The sequence below is a fragment of the Streptopelia decaocto genome, assembly GCF_964273445.1.
Source record: "Streptopelia decaocto genome assembly, chromosome: 9".
In the NCBI taxonomy this organism is placed as follows: domain Eukaryota; kingdom Metazoa; phylum Chordata; class Aves; order Columbiformes; family Columbidae; genus Streptopelia; species Streptopelia decaocto.
This window is the reverse complement of record NC_138664.1, coordinates 17,556,615-17,576,025: the sequence shown is the minus strand read 5'-3', so window position 1 is coordinate 17,576,025 and position 19,411 is coordinate 17,556,615. Positions and strand designations below refer to the sequence as shown.

Below are 19,411 nucleotides of genomic sequence, written 5' to 3'. Positions count from 1 at the left end.
CTGGGCTCTTTAGCCACTATCATATAATAATAATCCTATTGATGTATCACATTTTTTTTAATACTTTCCAGGACATTTCTTTTGTCATTCTTACCTGCGCAATATTTCAGATGTCTGTAAGAATCAAGCATTATCTACTACCAGAATAAATTAAATCAAGTTATAAAAATCACAACTCACTCATTTTTAAATAGGATTACCCATTATTGAGGCTCCAATAGCAGAAAATAAGCGTAAATAGCTTAAGCTGGAAACAAAGTGCGTTAGATGCCAGAAGAGGTGTAGGGCTCTCCTTCCACTTCCTTGTGATAGAAGGAAACTCGTTCCTTTGTTACAACTCCCCACAGCATTACTATGTAATGCTAAATCCAAATGCAGAGAATTCACTTCCTGTGAGCAAACAGGAATATCCTCACAGAGATGCTTTAGTGCCTGCCTTACTTCCTGGGTTAGTCAAGGATCTCTCCTCTCAGGACGAGGTTATCACAATAGCAGCTAACAGGCTTTTGGGTTTTTCTTCAGAAAGGAGAACTTACATCAGGACATCCTATCATAGTTTGTATAATGAAGTTTGAAGTCAGTTTGGTACAACTTTGTCCAAACTAGCTGACCAGTCACAAGACTATTCTGCTAAAAGGTGTCACAGTAGGATCATTATAAATATCTTATTGTCACATTTTCTCTACTGTGAGCAGTGTAGGGATATAATACATCTTGCACTACTAAGTGTATCTCAAAATTTTCTCAGGAAGCATTGAGTCGCAAAAAGTTCTGTATATATCATATCTAATGTATGAAAACAAATCCCAAAGGAATACTTTTAATACATACACCTAAAAGTTAATACCCAACAAATGCAAACTGAAACTTCTGAAAAAGCCTATCAAATACAGCAGTTTTTCATATTCATTAAAAAAACAGCTTTTTGACTTCAGCTAAAATGGTGGAAGAAAACTGAGTTGTCTTGCTATTGCAAAGCTTACTGTATTGAAGTAAAAAAATTTTGCACATTTTTCATTAATAGTTTTATTTGAGCAAAATATGGATATTGCTTAGTCTCAGAAAAATAAATAGCTCCACAAAAACCCTCAAAAGTCCAATTATTTTGTTTGCTTTTAAAAACATAATTAACAACCGTTACTAAAAATAACAGGTAAGACAGTTTCTGAATACAGAGAAGTGAAATGGCACCATCTAGTGACTAACAGATGAGAAAAATCAAGTCAGGAACGCTGTCATTACTTTTGCTTCCTCTCAACACCACACATTCAAGTTTGGAAACAATAGCAAAAGGAAATGTAAAAATAAACGTGAATGCTGGAACACTTACTATGGAACAAGGAACTGAAAGTGTTATTACTGAAGGATTATTTCTCTACCAAACTAGCTACCTAGAGTCTTTAGTATCTATATATCTATATATATAAATGGCAATAGTCACACACTACTGACCCAAATACCTTTCCGGGAAAGCCCAATGACTTTTAAGCAATGGTAACAACAGCTTAGTGAGGAGTTTTCTATCAAGTAATGATAACACAGCTGTCAAAATTTGTGAACATAAATCAAGTAACTTTGGATGAATCCAACTCTTCACCAGTAAAATCAAGTAAGGCAGCAGCCTCTTCAATTAACATCACAACGTATTTGCACAGGCACCATCATCCCACATGTAGTATGGTCACTGATTCACATGTCCAGCGGATCACCTAAAAGCTGCCACCATAGAACACTTGTAAGCTATTTGTACCGAACCAAACTTTTAAGTGCTTCTGTGTGTATTTAATAAATACAAAGGCCTGTCTCTTGCTTTGCTAGAAAAGTTTCTAGCAACTCAAAAAAAACCCCACAAAAACCCACCACTCTAACCTTTTAGGGCACCCCGCCCTAAAAAGTGGGACAGGTTGAAATTATAGCATCAGAGAATTATCTTTTTTACACTGTGAGAGACCGAAAATACTTTGTGAAGAACATCACAGTGATCTGTAGCTCTGCTGACTTGTCGCTTATCCAGAGCTCCACGGTAGGGCAAAGAATACTACCTATTCCGAATAAAAACAAGATAAATAAGATTAACTGTCTATTGTAACAGGGTTTAAAGTTGTTAAGAAAAGCAGCAGACAGAAGAGCTGGCCTTGCTCCATATTGCTGCAGTCTTCAGCAAGAACAAGTAAAAAAAAAAAAACATGATATTCAGGGAAATCACAGCAGAGCAGGCTGCTACAAGCTACTACAGGCATGGACCATATTCCAAGAGCACACGGATAAAATCCTTTCTGGTTAGAACAAGCATTGGGTCAAACAATATTATCCACTAACTTCAACATACGCAGCTGGCCCAGATCAAATTGTTTCTTTATTTCTATCAACCACTTCACCACACAGATACCTATTTTAGCTTCAGCAGAGCACAGAAACATGTGTTTGAACAGACTGCCCTTCCTCTTTCAACAGTGATTTCAGTTCAAGTTGAAATTTCTGCCTGCAAGAATGGGTTTCAGCTGACACAGTAAAAATGGGGCTCTTGTAATCCGTCTTTCGAGAACACCTGCAGAACTTTTACAAAAAGCTGTATGATTTTCCAAATGTGATTTAAACAAAACCACACCAAATCCCCCCAAAACAAAAACAAACAAGAAAACCCTTTATTTTCAAATATGTGAGGGTATTATTTATAAAAATTGTCACTTGTTTTAACCATCGTGGAGACAAACACAGTGCAAGTCCACAGACTCCCATTTGAAATTATTACTTTATGACTTTTGCAATTTCAGCTACAGATATTGTCATGGGACAAAGAAAGCAAATGCTTCTGGTCATAAGAAGCAGGAAATAAGGAAGACACGTTAGAGTATCTTCTGATTCTAAAATTTTGCATGAATACTCTGAAGGAAAAGATGTGTAAATAGTTAGAACACGTGAACAAATATACCTTTTTAGGACTGTTACTGTATTTTCTCTTTAATTTGGTTGCACTAAATTTTTTGTAAGTCAGTGTTCACCCACTGAGTTAGTTACGTAATTAAAAAGAGATACCAGATGGTCCCTAAAATTAAAAGGAAAAAAGATAATTTCTACTACTACTTAAAGCTTAGTAAGGGGCTTCACTAACAAATTTTAGGACCCTGCACATCTCAAAATAAAAGTAGCAGAAAATTTCATTGGAACGCTTGCACTCTAAACCCCAGTTTTGCTGTAGGTGAACCTCTGCGGGGGAGGCCGAGCTCCCTTGTTGGAAACCACTGATGTAGATCAAGAGCGACAGACTTGCCGGGGAGTCTTTCAAGAAGCACTTAAGCATCTGACATCTCTAAAGACAGACGGAGCACAAACCTTTAGATCTTAAATTCATGAAAGCAGTGAGTGTGGTAGTATATTATCAAGGTACGGGGGGGTGGTCTTTGGTGACCAGCTGAAAATCAGAAGCACAGAGCAATTTTATTAATAGATAGTATCACTTGAAATATTCTAGATATGGTAAACACGCAAAGATGGTCAACATACAGAGGTGCTGGCCATCTCAGTCATCTCTATAGCTGAATTTTGATTATTAATGCAACCTAATAACTGGCATTAGTTACCATAACACACTCTTCATCTTAGTCACACAGAAAATGCTATGGACACCATCATGTCTCCACACAAGACAAACACCTGTCTGTCAAAAAGCTGTCAAAAGCCCAGTGGAATCAGGGATCTACTTCATTGGTATGGAGAAACATACAGTAATCAAAACCGGCGTTGGTCACCTCTTCCCCAAAGCAAGATAATTTTGGAAAGATCTTTGGAACACAAATCGAAGTTTTCACTTGTTATTTGGAAACTGAAAATAAAAATAATATCTTGTTCTCTTGGTTTAATATCAGAAATCAATCTCTCGAAAGATAACTGGCAAAAACAACCTCGTTATTGTTTTGCACGTTACTGGAATTATAATGTGCCATAAAGGTCATTTACTGTTTGAGTTATTAAAGATTACATTTCTGTCATAAAACGCTGACTATAGGGTAAGTATCACAGAACGCTCTGCATGCAATTCCAGGTGAGTGAAGCAAGCCGTGGCTTCTGCACTCAACCACAGCCCTTCGCCTGACGTTATATGGCAGTCACAGGACAATGTATCATGGGATCAAAGGCTACCAAGTCACACTGCAACCCACTTCTAGAAAACTTACCTGACTCTCTTGGCCTTGTGGTTTCATTTAGGTAGAATTTAAATAGAGAGAAAAAACACTTTCAAACATCATATGAAGTATTTAATTCTACAGCCTTAAGCAAAGCACAGCTTGGAAACTTTATTATCATTGAATCACTTTGATCTTTACAGAAAGAGCTACGGTGTCATAAGTTGAAGAAAACTGGCAGGCAGTAATAACATTAACTCCTGAAAACTTCTAAATATGTGGCTGAAAGGGAGTTTGTTCTGATACTAACTTGTAATGAAAGGCATGATAAATAAAATATTAACAACTTTGTTTTAAATTCTTAATTTCCAAGAGGTGGCCCTTACTATGGAAGAAAGTTCAAGGGTTAATTAACAGGGTTAACTCTATTAGCTGTGTTTGATCTCTAGTTTGCATCATATACTCAAACTTAAAAACTAAAGTTCCTAAGCTTTTTTGTTTGCTTTAGGGCTGCAATAATTTTATTTTCTATTATTAAACCTAACTTTTGAGAAAGCACACTGCCACAAGAGAACTGCTGATACTGAATTCTGTTGGCTATTTGTCCAATATGATTCCACACTTAAAGAATCTCCAGTGAATGGGAAATACCATAAGACTTACTTCGAAAGTCTGTTGCAGGTAAGTCGGAACAGTTCCAGGAGCAGAACAGAAACCACCACTCCAAAGACGAGCACGTTTTTCCACACTGATGCTTAATGGCTGCCGCAGTGTGCACAGCAACAAACCGCACAAGGGAAGAAAGCAGCAGGGAGACCAGCCAGCCAAAGCCCTGCCATAAAAGAGGCAGGGGGAAAAAGCGCAAAGAACTGTTATCCATATTACATTTTACACTGGCATCTGAAATTTCTAATGGCATCTCCATGAGGCAAATAAATGGGTTAGAGAGTTGCAGAGTAAATACCACAAAACAAATAAATTCTAAGGAAGAGTACATTTCCCATGACGAGAAACTATTTTTTTAATTTTAAGAAAAATCAAACTAGCTATTTCCTCTCTGATGTGGAGAGGGTGGTTAAAAAACAGTTAAGTAACTGCATCTATTTATGCAAACTACATTCCTACCGAAAGAGGAAGGACTGCGTGTGAGGAAATACAGAAAAGCAAGAGCAGCTTCTAAAACCACTTTTGGTAGAGTCTGTCTCTTACAGTAGTTATGGTTCTTGGGAATACCTGCCGGGCACCGAAAATCAAACAACAGTGCCTTGAAATGGATTTAAAGGCGCGTATGGAAAGGAGGGCCTGCCCGGGCACGGCAGCTGGCGCAGGCCGGGCTGGCGGCCGGGCTGAGGCGGCGGGGCAGGCCGGGGACAGGCCGGCCCGGGGGGGACACCCCGGCGGGCACCCCGGCTGTGTGGTAACCGGGAGGGCGGCCCCACAGACACGGCTGAGGTGACACTGTGCGGGGCCGAGCTGCCGCCGCCATCTCAGAGCGCCATCCCCGCTCAGAGCCCCGGCTGGGCCTCACCGAGCCCGAAGCACAGCGGCGGCTGCCCGGGTGGCTGCGGGTGAAGGGAACGGAGCTCAGCCGGGCGGGTCCGGGCCCGGCGGCTCCTCGCCCCTCCCCGAGGGCGGCTCCGTCACCCCGATGTCAGAACACTGCCAGGCCCCGCCGCTCCCGCTCGGGCGAGGGGCAGCCGCCGTGAGATGGCCGGTGCCCGGTCCCGCTCTGCATGCAGCCCGTCCTCGATCTCCGCACCGCGCGGAAACCAGCGAGGTTCGTGCCGCAAAGCAGCACCGTGCCCCTGAAGGCGGGGCCGCCGCTTCCCGCCGCCGCTGCCGGTGTCCCCGCAGCCCGGGAGGTTTCCCCGCAGCCGCCGTGGGCTGGGGGGAGGTGCAAGCGGAGCGAGGCCCCGCCGGGCGGGACACGGGTTCGCGCCCGAGCTGCTCCGGAGACACGGGGGAAAACGGCCCCACGGGCTGTTCTCCTCCCCTCCCTCGAAACAGATAACATTTCTGCTGAGTAACGCGCCCGTGTGTGCTAAATAGGACACGGCACTCAAAGAACAGTTAATTAATTGAATACTATTTTCACAGGATTGCCCATCCCTACACTGGGCAGAGCAAGTACACTTACCACCGCTATTCTGGAAGATTACTTACAAACAGTACTTAAGACATACGTGGTGGCCTTTTCCCAGTATTTTATTGGTTCAGAGCATAACTGTGAGCTGTACAAAGGCACTGCATTTCAGGTGAGGAAGCTCAGAAGCAGTATTCAGCAGCGTTAGACATTAATCTCACGGACAGAACTTGCTGAGGCTTCTTGGAAAGATTCCGTCCGTCATCTAGAATACATACCACAGCTAGTTAGTTGCCATGTTGCCTGGGAAAGAAAAAAATAAATAGATAAATAAATAAAAGTAACACTGAGAATTTGCCAACAGCCTTGAAAATAGATGAAATAGTCAACTTTTTATTTTTAAAAAAGCATAATTGATATAATAACTTGCACTTCACTTGTAGTTAGTTGGGTAAGTAAAGGCTGAACATTGCCAGTGTGGGCAAAATAGTGCTAAAAGTGTCAGAAATTGTGAACACAAGCAGTTGAGAAAGGCACCTTCCATTTTCTATCCCAAGATAAGCATGTTCACAGTCTGTTTATGCTGTTCCGCAAAGGTGCTAAACCAAGTCAGAAAGGTGAGGACAACGGTAACGCTTCCCTGATGAATCAAACCCCATCAGTGTGAGACCAGCGGCCACCTCCAGGCTGGAGCTGTGTGTCACGGACACTCCGGGGAGCTGCGCCGTGAGCAGAGAAAGTCACAGCTGCAGGAGCCATCGCAACCATCCACGCAAGGATTTAAATCTAAATAGGGTGAATTCTCAACACTTAGTGCGTGTTTACAGAATTCTTGTTCACTTGGAAGTCAGTACCTTGTATTCAGTAGTAGAGTTCAAGTTACACACGCTTTCCACAATTCATTAAACGTGCTAATTCCCTAATTCCTCAGGTGAGGAACACGCTTGTATCCTGCTCAAAACTTAGAACATGATTTAGCAAACTGAAGGAACAATGTGTACTGAATATGTGCTCAGAGGAATTTACACAACATTTGTTCGCACGAGAAGCTTAATACCGATGTGCTCTGCTAAAGACAGTAAAATATTTTTGAAGCAACTACAAAACATCCTGGAGCACTAAAAATTCTCTTCAGTATGTTTTGCATTCCATTCTATGCCCTTTCTTTAAACCTCTAGGTGTCAAGAATAAGCTTATGCAACATAAAAACTTGTGTATCTCTTGAAGATCAGAACCTTTCCGAAGAAAAATTATTTAAAAATCTTGTATTATATTGATTTTGGTATAGTTCAAGAGTGCTAAAGAGCCACTAGTTACCTAAGTTGGAAAAAAAATCATTTAGGAAGAAGGTGATTTACCAGATTATAAAAGCTGGATACATTTTATGTGTGTACCAACAACTTGCCTCTGGTCTACAAGCGTGCACTATTTGTATAGCAATTCCTCGTCTGCAGCCAAAAATAGACCCAGAAACTGTAATAAATCACCAGTTTCAAGCAGTGTAAGCATGCCTGCTATTTCCTTTCAACAAACGGAGAATGCAAACGTATTTAAAATGTTATTGGGGTGCACATGCAGGCCACTAACTTCTGTGAGAACTGAGAGACTTGCAGAGGAGATTTTAGGACTGCTGAGCATCTAGAACCAGTTCAGATCAAGGGGATCTGCAAGATAATGTTTAAACAGCTGGTCCTAAAGCAGCAAACTTGTCTGCCAGAAGAAAAAAAAGAGTAATAATAATAATAATGTGTAACAAGAATGGAACTCTAGCTTTCTGTTGCTTGAGGTAAAGAGCCAATACATCCCTTCAGCTAAATAGTTCATTACATGAACAAGTAAAAAGCACAAACTTTAGAAGCTACTTGTCATCCATGTGTTTCACATTTATTCCTTAGGGTGCCCACTTGGGTGTCTCAACCATTAATCTGCTTTTGTCTTCAGCAGACAAAACCATTCTTTCCTTAGGTTCACTCATTTTCATACCCACTGTAACTGACAAACCAGAATAATTTGAAACTGGAGAACTATATATATATATAAACAGTCAACAGATATTCCTGTCAAATCCCTCTGTATTCAGTGCTGAAGGAGGCTGGACAAACAATATTTGCTATATTAATTCATGATATTTGTGCCTCGGGTAACTTCTAAACCTTTCACATAACCCTGATTTAAAGCAAAACGAAAAAGAAAACGTTAACAGCCAAAGTGAGTAGATAATTCTTAGTCAAACCGGAGACTCTGTCTCATGTTACCTTTACTGGTATTGCCAGAAGTCACTTTGGAAGGGTATTTCATGACACTAAATCTCTGGTTCCTTATGAAGCTGGAGGTCACTGAAATAATGTACTTAGATTTAAACAATCACTACAAGAATAGAGGATATTTCAGGAGAAATCTAAAGAACAGTCCAGTGCAGAAACAAACAAAGCCACACAAAAACCCCTGTGGTTTGCCATGGAAGTTAAGCAAAGCTTTACAGATGCAACTCAGCTGGACCCCTTGCCACAACAGATGTATCGAAAATACAGTGGAAATGCCAACTGTACAGAAACTACGTGGAATATTTCATACAAAATACTCCAAATACTTTTCATTACGTAACTTTTATTTGAGACACACGTTGTAAAAAAGTTCACATGGAATAATAAAACCATTGGAGTGTGAAGCTTTTCTTAGGGGTTGGGTTTGGTTTTTTTTGTCTATAGACATCAATACACAATTAATGATTAGGTTTACAAGTTAACCACATGACAAGTTCACTTTTATCTGCAGGAGCTTTTCACATTACACCTTTATACCAGAGATAAAATGTGCTTAAACACACACAGTAGAACACTTCTATTTCAAAATTAAGCATTTTCTCAAGGACTAAACTTTTTATTCTGAATTTAGTAGCTATATAGCATTAAAATAACTGTAATTGAAGTTTTACTTGCAAAAATGCTTGTAAGGCCATAGGAATGCACTAGATTATTAAATTCACCAGAAACAAGAAAAATCAATGGAAATCCTGCTTTTGTGCAAGAAAGAAATACAAGTTTTATTTATAAGAATCAGAACGGCATAAGCAGTTCAGTGAACGGAGGAGAAATACGACCTATCATCACCTACAGACCAATCCTTAAGAAGTTTAACATTGCAAAATTTCAGTTACATTAGTAGATAACCAAATAACAGATGCATTTTCACACATAACACAATTATGCATTTTACATATTATTCATGTACTTTCAAATCATTATCCATTCACAATATTTTAATGTGATATGTATTCAAGACTCCTTTATTCACTTGTGAAAATGATCCACTTAATTCACTTCAGCAGACTAGTATGGAAAGGGTACTTACAGTGGGAAATGCTTTCTGTAAAAAGAACTACAGGTCTGAAAAGTTAAACAGCATTTTGGAGACCATCCCCCAAATAGAAAAGTGAGCTGCACTAAGTTTCGTGGGTGGTTTAAGCTTCAGCAATAATAGAACTTCCAGACAGTAAGTAAATCAAATATTCTATATATACACTCAACAAAAACGTCTTGTGCATATTTTGCTGAGCACAGACTGAAAGCCAAAATTGCAAAGCACTGAAGCGAGTTTGCACTTTGTTTGGTGCTTTTTTTTAACCAGTAAAAAAATATTGGTCGAGATACAGTGCACAGACATGGGGCTGAGGGAAAGATTTCATAAAACTCAACAGCATAAGCGGCATTTCTGTTTTACTGAAATCCACCAAAGAATGTCTGCCTTTCCTGAAAGGTTAGTGGCAATTTCTGGAAAAAAAAAAAACAAACACATTTGCTGCTTAATGAATAATAATTATATTACTTTCACTGTAATGGACATTAGAATACTAACTAGTTGCCTGAGGTATAGTTAAAAGTCCTTCAAAATTTAGATCATATAGTCTCGAGCAAAGTAGCAACAGAGACTGCACAAGACATAGTGATTTTAGAAAAGCCCGTAGCACCAAGCATCTGATGCGTAGGCAGAACATCCATTTATCATCACCCGCCTGTCTGTAGGAAAGTATAGCTGAAAAAACTCCCAGTAGAACATAGAGCTGATCTGCACGCAAAGATCCAGCACATTTTCCATGTCTGGCAGGGCAGACTGTACACAGAAAGGTCTGTACTGACCAACAGTTCGCACACCGATAAAGTGCAGCCACTCAGCCATTTAATACTGCTGGAGAAGGAGGGTAGGGGCAAAACAACAAAGAGAGAGAGAGAAATCTGCATTTTACCTTATCCATAAGACCACATGATACTAGAATTCTTCAGTTTCAGCAGGGGACAACAAAATTGCATTAAATTCTTCTACAAATAGAAAAAGATGAACTTTACATGAACATTAAGCAAAGTGATATATTTACTGCATTATTTTATCATGCATAAAGTGAATTTCCTATGGTCTTACCTCACATTTATGTACAGTTTAGCACAGCTAAATGTAAGAAAATAGCAAGTTTTTTTTCTCCCCACCCCCCCAAATACAGAGCAGATACCCCAATTCGCTGCTGCTTCAAGAAGCACTTGATAGACTCTACTACTTACAGGCTCTTTCAAAGGGAAGTTCATGGAGACTAATATTGAATGAACATTTAACCACACAGCGAAGACAGGAAAAACAACACAAAGCATTCTGTAAACGGTGCCAAACACAGAACATGTCAGTTTTGGTTTGCAGACAACCCCTGAGATAAAAAACCAAAGTATTACGACACCAAATAAGTCAGAGGTAAATTACTGAAAATAAACAACATTCATAATTGGTGTCACAACACTTTCTGTATAGAAGCACTTTTGTAACCATACAGAAAACAGAACTGCTTTAGCCTGTCCGAGAAAAACATCAAGGGTAGACAACAGAGCAGTTAGGGTTGTTTTTTCACTAAACCTTGTTGCCATGAAGATTTTCCTGGTTTAGTGCAGCAACAGCAGTTTATGAGATTCACCATCTAGTTACAATAACTATTTCTATTAAGCTACACATGGGGAAGCGTTGATAACAACTTAAAACTTTATGGAACGAGCTCCTAAATGTTAAACCTTTTAAAACCAAAAGTCTGGAAATCTAACGCTACCGGCCTGTTCGCTTTCGAAATATTTACAGCAGACCCAGAGATGACAAATCCAGTACCTGACACCACGAGACGGTGCGGATACCTGTGGCAACAACCACCTCACTGTTCACAACTCCAGACGACGCAGTGAAGCAAAAGCAAGAACGCCAGATGTCGGCTTGGACAGCGACAGAACGCACCTATCCCCTAAAAACAAACACGCTGGACGCAAACTTGTCGTTAAAGCTTACAATGGTCCAAGTTTGGCACATCGACAGAACTAAAGCACCTGTTTTAATTGCTCATTGAGGAAATTTTTCAGAAGACAATAGAAAAGTAGTAGAACAAAGACTCAGTTATACAATGCTCGGTTGAGTAAAAAAGGCAACTACGTTTCAACTCTGCTCCTAACAGTCGGTCACTGAACCAGTTTTGAAGAAAAAAATAACTGCTTGAGTAGACCAAAGAGGGCTTCACACATTCAGCATCAACTGCAGAACTAAGAGTACATTGTAGCCCCAATGTGACCGTCTCCTTAGTGCCACAACTTGATAAACTTATCAACTGCACAGGAAGCTAGGTTTTTGGACACCTCCGTTGTGAATGCTTACAGCCATCAACGAACTATCCCTAGAATTGCGGTAGGAATGGAAGTCACCTTTAGAAGCAGTCATTTCTGAACAAATGAATCCACAAAGAGGTGACTGGGAACTCATGCATTCAGCTTCCACAAGCCACTTAAGTGACAGTGATGAGGCCAATGTGTGACGATGATTTCAACTCCAGAGTGTGCTTCCCCATCGGAAACAACACAAAGCTGCTGCAGGCAGTTTGAGCTGACAAAGGGGAGTTACGTGAGGAAAGACACTGTGTTTATTCAAATGACTGAAAGGTGCATCTGTGAATCAGACAGTGGCTGGCAATTCAGAACGCAACTTTGCGAAGTCGGGTAAAGAACGAAAAGCAACATACTACATTCAGAATAGAAGCTGCAGCTTCTGCATGAACAGATTTGTGCATCGAAGAGACAAAACCCATACAAATTATTAAACGCCAATTGTTAAGAGGAATTCTCATGAGTGTCCACATCAGTCATGGCCACAAGTATACAGCATAGAAAATAATGGAAGTGAGACTTAATTTTTCCCCTGGCTCTTCTGCTTGAAAATAAATTTGTTTAAAAAAAAAGAAAGAAAAACCTGCACAAATCTGTTAAGAATCTTACGTACAAGTCAAACTGTGCAAATACAAATGTAAGATTGTGCTGTAACAGGCAGTAAGAGGCCAATATGGATGTGCAAAGTTAAAAGAAACAGAGCAGCTTTTGCAACAGGCAATAAAACAGAAAGTAAAAAAGGAAAACAAGTTAACTCTTGCATTTGTGTCTCCACTTCATAGCTTCCATATCTGAGAAAGAAGAGCCTGACAGGTCAATAGGCTTAGTGAGCAAAATCCACTTGGTATTTTGTGTATCGCAGTCTACGTTCAATGGAGCTCTCAGCAGCAGCTTGGTGGTATTATTTCTGAGGCTTTGTGACCCTGTGCTTTCAAAGAAGCAGAAAAGGTTCTAAGTGTGCTGCAGTCTATCATTAGAAGTTCATCAAAGTAGCGTGCATCGAAAGAAGCTGCTCTTCTTAGATCGATTTTCTGTTATTTTTACTGGCCCACCTGCCCCTGATGAACTGTTGTCATTCTGAAAGAGAAAACGGTATCAACATTGTAAAACGCAGAAGAAGAAAGTCTAGCTTTCCTCATTTCCCTCCCCACTCCCCCCCGTTGCAAAGCAATAATCAAAACGGAGGTTTGTTGCAACTCAAGCTCCACAATTACTCTGCTAATCACTGAATAAAACTGCCTATTTAAAAAAGAAACATTTATCCAACAATCCAGATCTCAAGTATTAGGTGGAGAAGTGACTCATTTGATGTTTAATAAAGCAGGGATCATGCTGTCACATTTCAAAAGAACACATCAGCTTCAGGCTTCCCACTGTTCATGTCCATGCACAATAAAGAACAATGACACACTGATGGGTACTAAAGTGCGATAAAGCACTGTTTGCTCAGATTTGATCTAGCATTCACTATAATCCCCAGCATTTTTTTGGTAGGGCTACTACTCAGCCAATTATTATAGCAGTCATTTTAATCTATCTAGTTTGTATGCCAGCTGAAGATACAAACCATTTTTCTGTTGAGCTTTGTCATAATGTCCCGTGCAAGTGTGAAAAATGCCTGGTGAGGAGGAGAAATTAAAGAGAGTCAGTCACAAGACACATTAAAGAGCAGACAGACACACCACCAATACAGCATTCTGTGGGCCACTGCTAGCACTTCCAGTTGGAAGGAACTCTACGTACCATGGCTGTTTACTTAAAACTGCAATAAATATGCTTTAGAAGAAAAAACTATATATTTTGAGTCTCCATCCCTCTAGTCTTTGAAGCGAGTGAACTTTCCCATTGGATACCTCTTAGGCAAAAAAACCCCACAAATAATCTGCTGAAGAGAAGGCTGCAGACACACACTTAAACCTTTTTTTCCAAACTATACTGTGCGTCCCCACTATAAACCCACAGAGAGGTTTGAGGATGGTATGTCTGGGAATTCACATTAAGGTCAGCTTGCCTTCTGTCCTTCCAAAGTTTTGCTCCTGGGCTATCTATAATGTTATTTAGGCTTCCACCATCCCTATGGGGGAAATAAATGAATAAAATCACTCTGGCAAATGTCGGTGCCTCAGACTTCAGCTTATGAAGGAGCAAAGAAACTTCTGTAGCAGAAAAACTCTGCAGTTCTGCAAAGCAGGGAAAAGCAAGATTTTAGGCTATCTGGAGGTACCAACAATCCAAGGACAGTTCTAGAATGTAAAAAACTCTAAACATTCCCCCTCTCATTGTGTTTGGAAGGAATACATCCGAAGACAAGCACTCATTTCATGCAAATAAATCGCAACAAATAAAATTCTGATCATGAAAATATCACAATTGTGTCATTTCCCACAAGTTAAGCATTTAGTGGAAAGAAGACTAAATTGTTACTTGCTGAATGCTTATACCAGCTGCAATTTTTTAATGCTTTCTTCACTATTCATGTGATGATTTAAAAAAATCTCAGACAGCCACGTTGTTGGGAGTAAGCACAAATTAACGTTGTACATTTAATGACCTACAGGAGTTAAAATGAAATCGCAGGGCATGTAATGAAAGAGCAAATCAACCATCTGCAGGAACTAATGAAGACGACAGGTACTTTTTATTAATTAGGACACTATCACTATCCACCATTGTCACTAGCTGCTACTGCTCACACTTCCATTGTCTGCTGTAGGAATCACGATGACGCTGTGAAAATCAGGTCAAGCGCTGTTCCAAATGCAGCACAATGCAAATAAGTCTGCTCTAACTGTACTGTATAACAATCATCCTGCAATCAGGAAAAAACCCTGGCTAGCACAGCATCAGTCACATTATTTTAAAGTACCAATCTCTTTAGTTTCTATTTAATTTGTTAGCTGCATGATCTGAATTAAGTATGTGTTTGGAGGACTTTTAAAAGGTATTCCATCAATACACATGGAAAGGCTTTTGGATTATTAGATTCAGGAGCAACATTTAAGAATAAAACTGCATTATCTGAATGAATAAATCTTAATGTAACTGCCTTCTGATATCACATTATTTTCTTGTCCACGCTTTTCACAGAGTTAAGATCCTCCCCCCACCCTACCTGAGATGACCAGGGTGATTTATAATACAATAGACTGGAACTGAGCCACTCTCCCTTCCAATTCTACTTCCTTATGCTCCCACAACTAGTAATCTTGTGTTTTTAGCACAGTATTTACTTGCATAAAAACAGATTTCAAGTCTATAGAGTATTATAAGCCTTCTCCCCCCTCTACCATCAGCTTACGACAGCCTGTGCTGATGTTCCAGGTCAAAATACATCTCGCCTGCATAGCACCTATCTAGTAGTAACCCGAAGGCTCCTTGACACAGTAGCATGTTTTTCTGAAAGTAAAGAATCTTTAATTCCATTTCCTGCACAAAGCATTGTTCTAAAATTACACCTATTCCCGCTCCAAAAGCACTTGCAATTTAAATAGCAAGACACAGAACTCCAAAGCAACTGTTCGCTACAATAACAGTAAACCACTGTTAACACCCATTTTAAAAACAATTCCAGAAAACAAGAAGTGCTGGATTTTACAGTAGCTCTCTAAATATAACCAGACTGGTGACCCAGGAGCACAGCTGGGGCTGCAGGTCCCACATGAGGTCAGAAAGCCCCACAGATGATATACAAGGAACACACGTGAGCGCAACACCCATCTCTTACCTCTTCCACGTTTATGCTGGATTTTGCACTTGTCTCCAAAAATTTGATTCCATAATCAATTGCTAACTGGAAGAGAGATTAAAGGTTTCAGTGTCTTGGGGGTTCATTTGTAAAAGGAATGTTTCACATAGGTTCATAATAGAATAGATGCTGTATGCTGCAGCAAGCTTTAAAAACAAACCCAAACAAGCTTCATTTCTGCTTTTCTCTTGCAAAAACATTAAAGTTACTGGACTACTAGACAAAATATTAGAACAGGCCACATCCTCATGTGAATTCAAAACCAAAGACATTAATTGCTCACAAAAAGACTTAGCCAGGACCTAAAAGAACATCAAGATAGAATCTTCATTGATAAGGATTTATGGACCAGATAACTACATACAATCGTCCCATAAGTTATGTTACTAGCAACTACACTACTTTAGCTCTGTGCACGGTTAGATACTATTCTTACTTGTTTGTTCTGCAGAACAACTAATTGCTTAAGCTTTAATAACAGTACTTATGACAAGAGTAAGTAACATGGTGAACTGAGTACGTGATCAAACTATACACAAGCCTTATATTGAGATTTAGAATACTTCATGCTCCAGCAAAGGTCGACACTCTTCACAGGATCTTCCTCTCAAGACAACAGTACCATTAAGTTTATTCAAACTTGAAGATAGTCAAGTGCTATTTTAAAACAACAAAACAAATGACAAACCTGGCATCCTATAAGATTCTGAAACAAGAGATTTGAGGCCCATCTCTCATATGCTTAAAACATACCAAATATCTAGCAGCCAAAATCCTAAGAAACATAGGCTTCTAAATAACGCAAGTCACCAAAACTTACCTTCTCCCCTTTTTCTTTTGATACTTGTCTCTTTTCATTCATATCACATTTGTTACCCAGGATCATTCTCTCTACATCTGAAGAGGCGTGCTGAAAGGAGAAAAAGTAACCTCTCAGAAACAAAGTGCATCATTACGTAAAATAAACTTGTGTGTCAAACTCATCCACAAATGAATGTTTTATTTTAAAGTTATCTGACGTGAAGGCTTTACCGAGAAAGAGAATGATTTTTGAAACAGGCAATTTAATAGTTAAGTTTAAAAAATATATTCAAATAAATACTCCTAGATTAAATTTAGTCGAGTATTCTTACAGATCAAATACAGCACCATGAGCTCTGTACCAGGTTGCGCACAGGTACAGGTGTTTGGCTATTCTGGTAATGTAACACTGCACACTTGACCTAATAGTGGTGCACGGACACCTGGGGTATTTGGTTGGAGTATCATTATGTGATATATTGTTAATAAAATACTTTCGAAGTAATAATCACTTCAGCAAGAGAACTTCAACAAGAGAACTTTTCTAGCCCAGTTGCTAATACAGACATTTGGCTTAGGAGCCTAAGAACAATACTAAAGAAAAGCCCAGAGATTTTGTTTAAAGAAAGAAAGAAAAAAAAAAAGTAAGATTCTGTCACGTAACTAAAGCTTCACTAAGATTAGGGCTTCTCCTCTAGATTCATAAAGACCACTCCCTACGTGACAGCATGTCCCATTAAATAATCCACAGTAGGCAGCATGAAGAAAGCTTACCCAAGATCAAATGAAAAGGGCAAAAATCTCTGATCAAACACACAACACAATAGCAACTGAAATTAGCCAGATGTGTCATCACCTCTGTGAAAGGCAGACACTCTAAGATCTTGCTCCTTCCCATCCCTCAGACACACCCAAAAGCAAAAAAGAACAAAACTCACATAGTAAGAGCAGTTTTGAAACACTTTACGCCTACTTTTTAAACTTAAGTTTTCTACTTTCTATCCGTAGATGAACAAGATAATACTCTCCCCATTAATAACCACTGTTGCATCCACTGCACCGTCTGACTTGGCCATTAATGTTGGCTACTATAATGAAAGTTAATAATTACTTGATTATTATTTGTCCCAGGGAAATCATAAGACGGAGCAGGTAAGAAGTACTTTCAAAGCACCTACCTCCTCTATGTTTCTTATCCAGTTTTTTATGTTGTCAAAAGACTTTTCATTTGTGATGTCGTACACCAGCATAATTCCCTAAATAAAAATCAAGACAATCTAGTTAGATGAGGTAGCACTATTGGCTGACTTTTGATGTATGCTGTTGGTTTGATTACGCTTGCAAGAAATTCAACATATGACTTATGCACCTATAAACAATCCTTTCTCAAAGCATTAGGCCACTGCTGAGAATTTACCCCAAATATTACTATTTAATACCTCTTGCCACTGTTAGAGGTCAAATACATTACCTATATGAAGTTTTAAATTATTAGGCTATAGTCAGGAAAAATTCAGAAGCTCTACTACAACAACGACCAGGACTCTGTTGTTAAAGTCAGGTTCAGAAGCAGCAGCTTTAAGCAGTTACAGATGTCAAACCTGAGACCCAGCAGTGGAGTTATCTGGACCCATGGCCAGATATGAATGGAACGGATCTGTTCATACAAGGTGACAGGAACATGTAGTAGCAGCACAGGTAGTAATCAGCAAGTTGAGATCAACAGTGTCCCAGCATAAAGTATCTCCAATCACAGCATTAAGAACCATTACAAGCAGTGGTACCACAGACAGTGCAGGCTCTAAGTCAGTTATTTGACTTCAAGTCATTCTTAATGGAAGAAGTAACAGTAGCCTTTGTAGGTGACTGTATTTCTAGACTAGATTTTGCATTTCCTACCGGCTGAAGGAAAGGCAACTCAGGGAAATACATTTTTAATATTAAAATCATTCCTTAACTACTTTTCAAACACTTGAAGTGTTTAAAGGGGTTGACTGCATTTAAAAAAGGTGTCTAATGAAAGCTTGGCAACGTAGTGTATTATAATCTGCAAAAATTTAATTACATTAAAAATACAATAGAGCTTGAAGTTTCATCACAAAAACAGGACTAGACAACGTACCAGCAGGTTTAAAATAAAATGAAAAAATACAACACCACAAACAAAACAAAAAATCCCAACCAAACCACAAACTTTATTCCCCTCATCACAAGCCACAATTATCCAGTCCTCCAACTGAAGACTTACATGATATAACCTTAATAACAGCAAACCAGTTACACTAGTTGTGCCTAATTATTTTGAAGTAAGAGCACTCACCATGGCTCCTCTGTAGTAAGCTGTTGTGATTGTGCGGAATCTCTCCTGGCCTGCTGTATCCCTAAAATTCAGTGAAAACAAGTTGGAGGTGATCTTCACACTCTTCTGTACTTAGACATATCTTTTTACACAGAGTAACAACATATTGATACTCACTCATTAAGAAAAAATACCATTTAGAAGCTGTTTGCGCAAGTTTCTTCAGCTCTCAACATCTCCCTCACTCCCAAGCTATCCTAGTTACATCAGTGCTTACAGCAGCACCATAAATATGGCACAAAAGCATTTAAATTCTCATGCAAGCAGTAACACTCAGCACTACACAGCCTTCCCTAGAGTAATTAAAAAGGGAGCTCTGATGCATTAAACAAAAATTAAAACATGCGCCAGTAAAGTATTTCAGGATAGTGCATTTTCACATACAGTTAGCTATTAAAAATCAGCCACTATACCTCAGTGTGCTGATATTTTATCCTAGGTGACTTCAAAGCAGTATTCGTCTGTGAGTGAACAAGAGGACCAAAGTGTTTGCCTACTAGTCATAGCTATGGGGAGCTGGACCCCAAAGGCCCCAAAACCCTTTTGACTGGCATTACAGACAGAAAATTTGTACCAACCACTTGTGGCACTTCCTTAGTCACAAGAATTCTGGCTTGCATG

General features: G+C 39.4%; 1 protein-coding gene and 1 long non-coding RNA gene across 7 annotated transcripts in view; both read right to left on the bottom strand.

Moving 5' to 3' along the window:
• Positions 1–5,178, bottom strand: part of LOC309443955 — a 32,663-nt gene extending 27,485 nt beyond the window's left edge. The window contains exon 1 of one of the 2 annotated variants that reach the window (XR_014184888.1): positions 4,788–5,178. This is a non-coding gene — a long non-coding RNA (uncharacterized lncRNA). Of the gene's footprint in view, positions 1–200; positions 915–4,787 lie in introns of those variants that run through there. The other variant, XR_014184889.1, reaches the window with a different exon arrangement.
• Positions 5,179–6,279: 1,101 nt separating this feature from the next.
• The window catches only part of RAB8B (RAB8B, member RAS oncogene family), a 28,925-nt gene continuing 15,793 nt past the window's right edge, over positions 6,280–19,411 (bottom strand). Inside the window, exons 3-10 of one of the 5 annotated variants that reach the window (XM_082061478.1) lie at positions 18,752–18,812; positions 17,610–17,687; positions 16,451–16,540; positions 15,610–15,675; positions 13,453–13,503; positions 12,938–12,962; positions 10,451–10,523; positions 8,795–9,977 (exon numbers count right to left, since the gene is read on the bottom strand). In XM_082061478.1, coding sequence (XP_081917604.1) covers positions 10,474–10,523; positions 12,938–12,962; positions 13,453–13,503; positions 15,610–15,675; positions 16,451–16,540; positions 17,610–17,687; positions 18,752–18,812 — 421 coding nt within the window. In that variant the 3' untranslated portion in view covers positions 8,795–9,977; positions 10,451–10,473. Of the gene's footprint in view, positions 6,511–8,794; positions 12,963–13,452; positions 13,504–15,609; positions 15,676–16,450; positions 16,541–17,609; positions 17,688–18,751; positions 18,813–19,411 lie in introns of those variants that run through there. The other 4 variants (XM_082061479.1, XR_014184903.1, XM_082061477.1 and 1 more) reach the window with 4 other exon arrangements.